At 35.8% G+C, this 11,074-nt stretch overlaps 1 protein-coding gene across 1 annotated transcript; it reads left to right on the top strand.

Annotated features, from left to right (window-relative positions):
* Positions 1–342: 342 nt before the first annotated feature.
* LOC132008726 (heat shock 70 kDa protein 4-like) lies at positions 343–5,695 on the top strand (the record flags this gene model as incomplete). The annotated part of the gene is made up of 4 exons (XM_059387301.1): positions 343–494; positions 2,011–2,118; positions 4,552–4,702; positions 5,615–5,695. Coding segments are annotated over exons 1-4 (460 nt in total), but the record flags the coding sequence as incomplete, so codon positions are not given.
* Between the last annotated feature and the right edge of the window lie 5,379 nt (positions 5,696–11,074).

The following is an 11,074-nucleotide window of genomic DNA, read 5'->3' as shown; positions in this document are numbered from 1 at the left end:
AACATTTATACTATGAATCATTTGATTTTGTTGGTATTGTATAGTAATCCTACAGCAGAGTATACAACCTTGTGACATGGAGCTGATACTAATAGTTTCTTAAAGTTCTTGTTAAGTTCTTCTTGTTTTTGCTTTTGAATTTCTAAATCTTGATATTTCTATTACTCTTTTTCTAAGATACTCACAGAGCTCACCATTGATCTTCATCATTTATTGGGGACTAATGCTTCCACTTTTCCTTTCTTGGATTATTTGCAGAACTAAAAGGATTTGGGGAAGAAGGAATCTCCACTTTTATAATTACAGTACTTAGTACTTAGGAGGATATTGTCTCAGTTGTCTGAGTATCTCATTTATACTGTTCTCAGGGTAAGATGATCATGCAGGATAAACTGGAGAAGGAGAGGAATGATGCCAAGAATGCAGTGGAAGAATATGTGTACGAGATGAGAGACAAGCTTAGTGGGGAATACGAGAAGTTTGTGAGTGAAGATGTAAGTATGTGCCTACCTACTTGGTGTCTTCTGGGAGCAGCCTTAAATGTGGTAGGCACATTTGTTGACATCTGTAGGTAGACAGTCAAATGATTAAAAATGTTTTTTTTTGGGGGAAAAGTTTTATATATATATATATATTTTTTAAATTTGACAGAGACAGCAAGAGGGGGAACACAAGCAGGGGGAGTAGAAGAGGGAGAAGCAGGCTTCCCCCTGAGTAGAGAGCCCAGGACCCTGGGATCATGACCTGAGCCAAAGGCAGATGCTTAACAGTGGAGCCACCCAGAGGCTCCAAGTTTTATATTTCTTATAATGCATTGTTTCCCAAAGTCTTGTCTTCATATGTCACTTTTTTCTTTTTCTTTTTTTGTAATGCATCACTTTTTGATACATTTGCATGCCATTATTTACCTGGTGTTTTTCCTTAAGTCAGCCCACCCTTCTCTCATGTTTTTGTATTTTAATTCACTTAAAAAAATTGAGGTATAATTGACAACGTAACATTACTTTCAGGAGTACAATATAATGATATTTGTATATATTATGAAATGATCATACAAGTCTAGTTTAACATCTGTCACTATACACAGTTTAAAAACTTATTTTCTCTTGTTTGTTTATTTTAAATGAAAGATTTTTATTTATTTAATTGACAGAGATCACAAGTAGGCAGAGAGGCAGGCAGAGAGAGAGAGGAAGGGAAACAAATTCCCTGCTGAGCGGAGAGCCTGATGTGTGGCTCCATCCCAGGACCCTGGGATCATGACCTGAGCCGAAGGCAGAGGCTTAACCCACTGAGCCACCCAAGCGCCCCTTTATTCTTGTTTATTATTAGCAGCTTTCAAATAGCCAATACAGTGTTTTATATAGGGCACATTTTTAAGAAGATTTTATTTATTTATTAAGATTTTATTTATTTGATAGAGATCACAAGTATGCAGAGGCAGGCAGAGAGAGAGGGGGAAGCAGGCTCCCTGCTGAGCAGAGTGCCCTATGTGGGGCTCGATCCCAGGACTCTGAGATTATGACCTGAGCTGAGGGCAGAGGCTTTAACCCACTGAACCACTGCCTGGGTGGTTTATTTTTTATAGCTTACGTTATTATTATTTTTTTTTTAAAGAAGATTTTATTTATTTGAGAGAAAGCGCAAGAGAGCATGAGCACGAGTGGGCAGGGAGAGGAAGAAGCAGATGCTTAACTGACTGAGCCACTCAGGCCCCCCAGCTTACACATTTTTAAATGCAGTTTTTATTTCTGAAATTTTCAAATAACCATATTAATCCAAAATTTTAAACCTATCCCCTGCAGCAGAGAATAATAAAACCATCTGTAGTTATCAAGCAAAACGACATTGCCATTCTTGTCTGTGTCCCTTGTCTGTCCCCTCCCCTCACATCCCCTCTCTCACCCTGTATTTTAAAGCAAACTCAGATACTGCAGTCTTTGCCTGTGACTTCACTGGTCATTCAGCTGATTTTTGACTGACCCGACATAATATTTTCTTCATATTTAGGATCGTAACAGTTTTACCTTGAAACTAGAAGATACTGAAAATTGGTTATATGAAGATGGAGAAGACCAGCCAAAGCAAGTTTATGTCGATAAATTAGCGGAATTAAAAGTAAGTACTTCTTGGGGGTGCCTGGCTGGCTTGGTTGGTGGAGTTATGTGACTCTTGATATTACATTCGTGAATTCAAGCCTGATGTTGGGCCTAGAGCTTAATTAAATAAAGCAGGAGGATGGAGAGCATTTCCTTCTGTATTTTCTTTTTTTTCCTTTAAAAAAGTGCGTCTTGAAAGCAGAAGTGTTCTGAAACTCAAACCCATGCTGTAATTTCAAAGAATTCATCTCAAAATTGGGAGGAATTCTCATATCAAGTAATGAAGACAGGCTGAAAGTGATGGAAGAACTATACCCTTTATCACATATGGTCATTTTCTTATTTTTAGAACCTTATAGTAACAAAATTATTTTTCTGAAAGTTCAGTTTGGATTTAAAATGTTTTTCTGACGGAGATTGCATTCTTGGTGTGGCATTTGAGACTAGAAAGATGTGACTTGTCCTAAAGGCACCTGTAGTGCAGTTGAGGCGGGGTTGTTTATATAGTTTTGATTTTCGTTAAAGTGACTGGTTTTGTATTTAAGGAATCTGATCATTAACCATTAGGGTTAAAAGTACAAAAAAATGAGGGTGCTGAAATAGCTCAGTTGGGAGAGTGTTAAGCTTCAGATCTAAAGGTCCCTGGTTCGTTCCTGGTACATGGAATGTTTTAGTGCACGTCCACCGTCATGGCTTTCCTCTGAGTTAGGGGCTATAAATGAATGAAGTGATTGTGTTTTAATAAAACTTAATTAAAAAAAAAATACAGGGGTGCCTGGGTGGCTCAGTGGGTTAAAGCCTCTGCCTTCAGCTCAGGTCATGGTCTCAGGGTCCTAGGATTTGGCCCCGCATCGGGCTCTCTGCTCGGTGAGGAGCCTGCTTCCCCTTCTCTCTCTGCCTGCCTCTCTGCCTACTTGTGATCTCTCTCTGTCAAAATAAATAAATAAAATTAAAAAAAAAATACAAAAAATGATATAAGGTTGAGGCCTTTGTTGGCAAAAGGATGCAAATGTGCAAGAAGTTTTCACATTTCTGTGGATTACTTTGTCAAATTGGCCACTTTGATGAACCTCTGAAATGGAATTGTTCAAGGATGGTGCCTGCAGTCTTCTTGTCATTACGGAAGGATAAGAAGAGCTTCCAGTGCCATGTCTCTGAAGAAGTCTTTTGCTTTACTTTTTTTTCTTTAAAAGATATATTTATTTTTGTCAGAGAGAGAGAGATCACAAGTAGGCAGAGAGGCAGGCAGAGAGAGAGAGAGAGAGAGAGAGGAGGAAGCAGGCTCCCTGCTGAGCAGAGAGCCCGACGAGGGACTCCATCTCAGGACCCTGAGATCATGACCTGAGCCGAAGGCAGCAGCTTAACCCACTGAGCCACCCAGGCGTCCTGCTTTACTTTTTACTATAGGAGATGTCAAACACTTTCAAGTACAACAATAGCTTTAACGGCTGTCAGCTTATGGCCAGTTTTTGTTTCTTTTCTGTTCCCTCCCACTCCCATTTATTGAAGAAAGTCCCTCATGTTATATTTAATCTGAAAATATTTCAGTATATATTTAAAAGAAAATGTTGTAACCTTAAGCTATACTATTACCATGTTTAAGAAGGTGTCACCAGGGGCACCTGGGTGGCTTAGTCGGTTAAAGCCTCTGCCTTTGGCTCAGGTCATGGTCCCAGGGTCCTGGGATCGAGCCCTGCATCGGGCTCTCTGCTCAGCGGGTATCCTGCTTCCTCCTCTCTCTCTGCCTGCCTTTCTGCCTACTTGTGATCTCTGTCTGTCAAATAAATAAATAAAAATTAAAAAAAAAAAAAAAAAAGAAGAAGGTGTCCCCATGCATTCAGTTTTCATGTTCCAATTGTTTCATAAATTAGTTGTTAGTTTGACCATGAAAATCCCCATAAGGACCGTAAATTTTACTGCTTTGTCTCTTCATTCTGTGTAGTTCTTCCATCATTTCTGCCCCCTTATTCATTTATTTAAAAAAGTAGTTTAGATGTCCTAGGTCAGATTTTTACCTGGTCTGGATTTTGCTGATTTTCATTCTGTGCTATTTATTATTATCTAATTCATTTCTGTGCTATTTATCACCATCAGGTAAATTGATGGTTAGAATTAGAGGCTTCATTAGATTTCGTTTTCAAAAAAAATTTTTGGCAGGTATGGTTCTTACTAAGTACTATATATCACATCAGGAGGCACCTCATTTTGGGTTGTCTCCCTCTCTGTTTTGAGAACTAGGTCTCCGGTGACAAGTTGAAGTGGCTCCACATGGAGTGGTATAGAGGTATAGTCTCATATCTAGCCTTATGATAGATTACAGTGGGATGGGAAGAGATACTGGGTTTTTTACATGAAGGATATGGTGATGAAATGTACTTTAATCCATAGTAGATCTGAGTAATAGTAGAAACAATACTACTCTGATAATTGAAGCATTCTTTCTTATGTTAAGAATCTAGGTCAACCTATTAAGATGCGATTCCAGGAATCTGAAGAAAGACCAAAATTATTTGAAGAACTAGGGAAACAGATCCAACAGTATATGAAAGTAATCAGCTCTTTCAAAAACAAGGTACATTTTTTCTTTTCCTACTGTTATTTTGGTAAAGTTTTGAGGCATTTACATAGCAATCTTTTGCTTTTCTAAAATTGTCGTTTAATAATACTGTTTTTTGGGATGTTAGTGTAATGTGTAGAATATTTCATACAGTCTTACTAAGAACCCTGGGATATGCTACTCTCTTTAATAGGAGAATCTGGAAGTGAGCAATATTGTTCTCTTTCCTTTTCTTGCTGTGAAATGCTTCATCAGTGACTTAACCTGCTGTGTCCTGGTCTTTCTGAGAACCATTAGGCCGTATGGTTTGGTTTGTTATGCAGATGTAGAACTGTCTGAATAGAAAACAACTTAACAATTTTTTGAGCACTGTGTGATATACATTGCATAAATACATTATTTCATTAAATCCACAGAGTACCCTAATAGTAGGTAGGTGATCATGTCAGTAATAGTTACAGGTAACTTGTAACTTCTTTAAGCCTCACTGTCCTTAAGTAACACCAAAGATTAATCTTGAGAGGTGGGGTTTGGCCTGAGGTCTGACTCTACACATTTTGGGTTTCTAACCACTCCACTCTACTCCAGGTTCCTGATGGACAGTCATTGTAAGAAACTTAACGAGAGATTTATTGGTCTTTTTTTTTTTTTTTTTTTAAAGATTTTATTTATTTATTTGACAGAGAGATCACAAGTCGGCGGAGAGTCAGGCAGAGAGAGAGAGAAGCAGGCTCCCGCTGAGCAAAGAGCCCGATGCGGGGCTCGATCCCAGGACACTGAGATCATGACCTGAGCCGAAGGCAGCGGCTTAATCCACTGAGCCACCCAGGCGCCCCTATTGATATTTTTAAAGAAAACTCTCACACTGTTCTTTTCAGTATATCTATTAGAATCTAAAGTAAAACTTTCCAAATTTAGAAGTATCCGGGTAATACTGTCTCTGTGTCTCCAACTTCAGTTCCTCCCCACTCCCTCTCAGAGATGGTGTTGCTCATGGTGTGTCTGGTGAGAAATCATTTCACAGAGGAGCAAGGAATTGGTAAGGAGTAAGGAATTGGTAAGTGGGGAAAGAGAGCCCCACCCAGGTAGGGAGAGCCCCACCCAGGTAGGAAGCAGCCATCTCACCTCCCTTCCTCTGAGCAGGACCAAAAATTCCAGAGGGGGAAATCAGGACAAGGCTAACTGTTTTACATTATTTGCACATTCAAAAGAGGAAGAATTTTCTTTTTTCCTCTCCTGACATATCTTTCTCCCACAGAGTTGTAAGTTCCATAAATTATCTTTCATTATCTTCTTTATTTCAGTAGTCTTCAAATTCTGAATACCTTCAAAATGATTTTCAATCTATAAATATCATCATACATTTTTAAGTTGTCTAAAATTTATCATTCTAACTTTAATAGTTTTAAAGAATGTAATCTCTGATATATACTAAGTATTGATATATTTAAAGAAGCCATTAGATCTCTTTAAAATGTGCTCAATAAAATCTAAACATGATTGTAATTTGATTTTGCATTTGAAAAATTTGAGCAAACTCTTATTTTTTTTAAGGTGGATATTTATTTATTTATTTATTTTTAGATTTCTTTTCAGTGTACCAGATTTCATTGTTTATGTACCACACCCAATGTTCCAAGCAAACTCTTCTTTAACAATAGTATTATATTATTCTTTTTTCCCTAAAATTTATATTTTATTCTATTTTGCTCATAATATTTTAGTCTACTCTCTGTGAAAAGAATCTGCATAATCAGACCCACTTTGAGACAGAAATTTTAATTACATGACCAAGGAACAATCATCTGACCTCTAAATTCAAATTCTGAGGTAGAATATTTGTTAGACGTTCTTCGAAATTTTCTCTTTTATCACTATGAAATGTCCTTTTTAATAGCTAGGAATACACTTGGTTTTGAAGTCTCTTTTATCGATATTAAATATCTACTCCAGTTTTATTATACTCACTGTTCTCATGGTATATCTTTTTCCATTCATTGGCTTGCATCTTATGCCTTTATAGTTAAAGTGCATCTTTTTAAGGCAGCATATGTTGGATCTTACTTTTATATTTACTCTTACTCTCTGTCTCTAGAGAGATTAACAAAGATAAAATGGCTAGATCATTAGCTTTTAAACAAATAATAGCTTTAATGGTATACAATTCATATAACTTATGGTTCTCCATTTAAAAGTGTGCAACTCAGTGGTTTTTACAATGTTCACAAAATTGTACATTCATTACCACTATCTTATTTTGGAACATTTTCATTATCCCTACCCCCAAAACCTTGTACCCATAAGTAGTTACTCCCTATTACTTCTCTTTTCAACCTCTCCGAACCACTAATGTATTTTCTGTTTCTATAGATCTGCCTATGCTAGATATTTCATATGAATAATCATCTAACAAGTGCCCTTTGGTGACTAGCTTCTCTCATAGAACATAGCATTTTTTAAGATCCCATGTTGTAGCATGTATCAGTACTTCATTCCTTTTTATGGCCAAATAATATTCCATTGTATGGATGACTGCATTTAATTTATCCATTCATTTGAAAGATGTTTGTAATTTCCATTTTTTGTTTTTATGTATAATGCTGCTATGAACATTTGTGTAAAAGTCTTTTGTAGACACAGATTTTCAGCTCTCTTCGGTATACATGTCAAAGTTGAATGCTGGGTCTGGGTTATATGATAACATGATAACTCTGTGTTTAACATTTCAAAGAACTGCCAATTTGTTTTTCAAAGTGGCTACACAATTTTACAGTCTTACCATATTTGAAGATCCAAATGTCCCTCCATCCTCATCAATACTTTTTATCATGCATTTTTTTTTTAAAGCCATCCTAGTGGGTGTGGATTGGTATCCCACTGTAGTTTTTGACCTGCATTTCCCTGATGGTTAATGACATCGATCATGTTTTCATATACTTATTGGCTATTTTTATATCTTCTCTAGACAAATACCTTTTCAAATCTCTTTTCTGTTTTTCAGTTTGGTTACTTGTCCTTTTATTGTTAAGTTCTTTATTTACTCTGGGTACTGGTCCCTTATTAGATATGTGATTTGAAAATATTTTAGCTCATTCTGTGTGTTATTGTCATTTGAAGGACAAAAGTGTTTAATTTTCTTGAAGTTCAATTTATCTATCTTTTTCTTTTATTCTTTGTGCTTTTGGTGTCTTATCTAAAAAACTACTGCCTAATCCATGATCACTAAAATTTATATTTTATATATTATCTTTTTCTCTAGGAGCTTTATAGTTTGAACTCTTACAGTTAGCCCTATAATCCATTTTGAGGTAATTTTTGCATATAATGTGAGATTAGGGTCCAACTTCCTTCTTTTGCATGTGCCTATTCAGATGTTCCAGTACCATTCTTTCCTTAGTGAATTGTCTTGGCATCCTTTTCAAAAATCAACTTGGCATCAAGGTAAGGGTTTATTTTTGGACTCAGTTCTATTCCATTGATCTATATGTGTATCTTTATGCTAGTGTCACATTGTCTTGATTAGTGTAGATTTGTATTAAGTTTTGAGTTTGTAAAGTATGAGTTCTCTGACTTTGTTTTTCTTTTTTAAGATTGTTTTAGTTATTCTGGGTCCCTTTCATTTCCATATGAATTGTGGGATCAGCTTGTCAATTTATGCATAAACATCAGCTAGAATTTTTACAGGAATGGCACGGAATCTGCAGATCACTTTTGCAATGTTCCATCTTAACAATGTTAAGTATTCTGATCTATAAATGGGATATTCTATTTATTGGTATCTTTATTTCCTTTCAACAGTTTTGTAGGTTGAATGTATAAATCTTCCTCTCCTTTTGTTAATTTTATTCCTTTTGTTAATTTTATTCTTTTTTGATGTTATTATAAATGAAATTTTTTCTTAATTTCACTTTTGAATTGTTCATTGCTAGTGTATAGAAATAAAATTAGCTTATGTATATTAATCTTATGCCATGATGAATTCATTTGTTCTAATAATCTTTATTTATTTATTTATTTATTTAAAAGATTTTATTTATTTACTTGAGAGAGAGACAGTGAGAGAGAGCATGAACGAGGAGAAGGTCAGAGAGAGAAGCAGACTCCCCATGGAGCTGGGAGTCCGATGCGGGACTCGATCCCGGGACTCCAGGATCATGACCTGAGCCGAAGGCAGTCGTCCAACCAACTGAGCCACCCAGGCATCCCGATTTGTTCTAATAATTTTTAGGGGATGCCTTAAGATTTTCTATATATAAATTCATGTAATCTGAGAATAGGGATAGTTTGATTTCTTCCTTTACAATACAGATTCTGTTTATTCTTTTTCTTGCCTGTTGCCTTTGCTAGAACCTCCAGGAAAGTGTTGATTAAGAGTGGTAAGAGGAGACATTCTTGTCTTCTTCCTGATCAGGGGAAAGTTTTCAGTCATCTACCATGAAGTATGATGTTAGCTATGGATTTTCACAGATGCTTTTTATCTGATTGGGAAGGTATGCTGGATTGTATCACATTCTTTTTCTATGTCTCTAGAGATGAGCATGTGTTTTCCTTTCTTTATTCTATTGCTCTGGTGTATTACACTGATTACTTTAATATGTTAAAGCAACTGGTCATGGTGTATAATCCTTTTTATGTATGTGTTTCTGGATGCAGTTTGCTGGTATTTTCTTTTTCAGGATTTTTTCATCTATATTCATAAAAGATATTGGTCTGTAGTGCTCTTTTTTTGTTATGTTGATCTCTTGGTCTGATTTTGGTGTCAGTGTAGTACAACTTCATACAATCAGTTGAGAGGTGTTATTTGCACTTCCATCTTTTGAAAATAGACCATTAACTTTTAATATAATAATTGAAATAGTTGGATTCAAGTGTAGCATTTTATTATTTGTTCTCATCCTTTCTGTCTTTTATTCCACAGCTGTTACCCCTTTTACTCCTCTCTCCTTTCTTGACTTCTTTTGGATTACTTGAACATTATTTTAACATTCAATTTACATTCATCTGCTTAATTTTTGTCTACATATCTTTGCATTATTTTTCAGTGGTTGTGGTTGAATTGCATTACATATACCAACCTTTCATAGTCAACTATGGTTAACCTATTAATTAGTTAATTATGGTTAATTTTACTACTTCATGTCAAATGTAGAAAATTTGCATTTATACAGCTCTCTTTAACTCCCAAGATCCTTTATGTTATACATATCATATATGTATCTACATACATTGAAAATCCCAACACAGTGTTATAATTTTTGCTTTTAGCAGATCTTCTCAGGAAAAAAATAATCTTTTTATTATTTATTTATTTTTTAAAGAATTATTTATTTGAGAGAAAGAGTGAGAGCAGTTGGAGGGAGCAGAGGGAGAGAGAGAGAATACTCAAGCCAACTCCCTGATGAGCATGGAGCCTGAGGTGGGGCTCAATCCCAGGACCCTAAGATCATGATGTGAGCTGATAACAAGAGTCAGATGCTTAACCACCTAAGCCACCCATGGAAAAAAATAATATTTTTAATTTACTCAGATGTTTAGTTCTGTTTTTCTTCCCTTATTTCTGAAGATTCAGGTTTTCCTGTAGTGTTATTTTCCTTGGATTTGAAAAATCTACTTTATTGTTTTTTGTAGACCATGTCTGCTGTTGATGAATTTTATTCGTTTTCATTGATTAGAGAACATCTTCATTTTTCCTTCATTTTTGAAGGATACTTTTGATCAATATAGAATTCTGGGTTGACAGTTCTGTCAACAGCTTAAAGATGTTGTTCCACTGTCTTCTGGCCTCCATTTTTTTTTTTTTAATTTTTTGAAGATTTTATTTATTTACTTGAGAAAGAGAGCAGGGAGAAGCAGAGGAGGAGGGAGAAGGACAAGCATAGTCCACACTGATCATGGAGCCTGACATAGGGTTCAATCTCAGGATCCTGAGACCATGAGTTAAGCTGAAGCTAAGAACTAGACGCTTTACTGACTAAGCCACTTAGGAGCCTCTGGCCTCCATTATTTCTGAATGAACAATTGATGATTATTCAAATCATTATTCCACTGTATGTCATAGTTTTTTACTCTGGCAGCTTTTAAGATTTTTCTTTATATTTTATTTTCAGAAGTTAGGTTATTCTGAGTTAGAATTTATTTTTTGTTGAATTTATCTTGTTTTAGATAGTCAAGAGCTGTGAAAGGTCTGAGATTTTTACCCTACTTTCAAGAAAACAAGTTAGCCTGATACAATTTCATGGATACTGAAGGAAGACATGTTACTCTTGGGTAAGAGACAAAGGATTTTATTGCTCATGGTGCTTTAGACAGTGTGAGCTTTAGGTTCCTATTGATTCCCTTTGCCTCTCAAGTCCTGTGGTATGACATAGAACAGTCAAGGAGGATGCCGTACACGCAGTGGATTTGAGTCACAGCTGAG

Source organism: Mustela nigripes, unplaced genomic scaffold, assembly GCF_022355385.1.
Source record: "Mustela nigripes isolate SB6536 unplaced genomic scaffold, MUSNIG.SB6536 HiC_scaffold_785, whole genome shotgun sequence".
In the NCBI taxonomy this organism is placed as follows: domain Eukaryota; kingdom Metazoa; phylum Chordata; class Mammalia; order Carnivora; family Mustelidae; genus Mustela; species Mustela nigripes.
The sequence above is the reverse complement of the archived record's forward strand: the minus strand, read 5'-3'. Positions and strand labels throughout refer to the sequence as shown.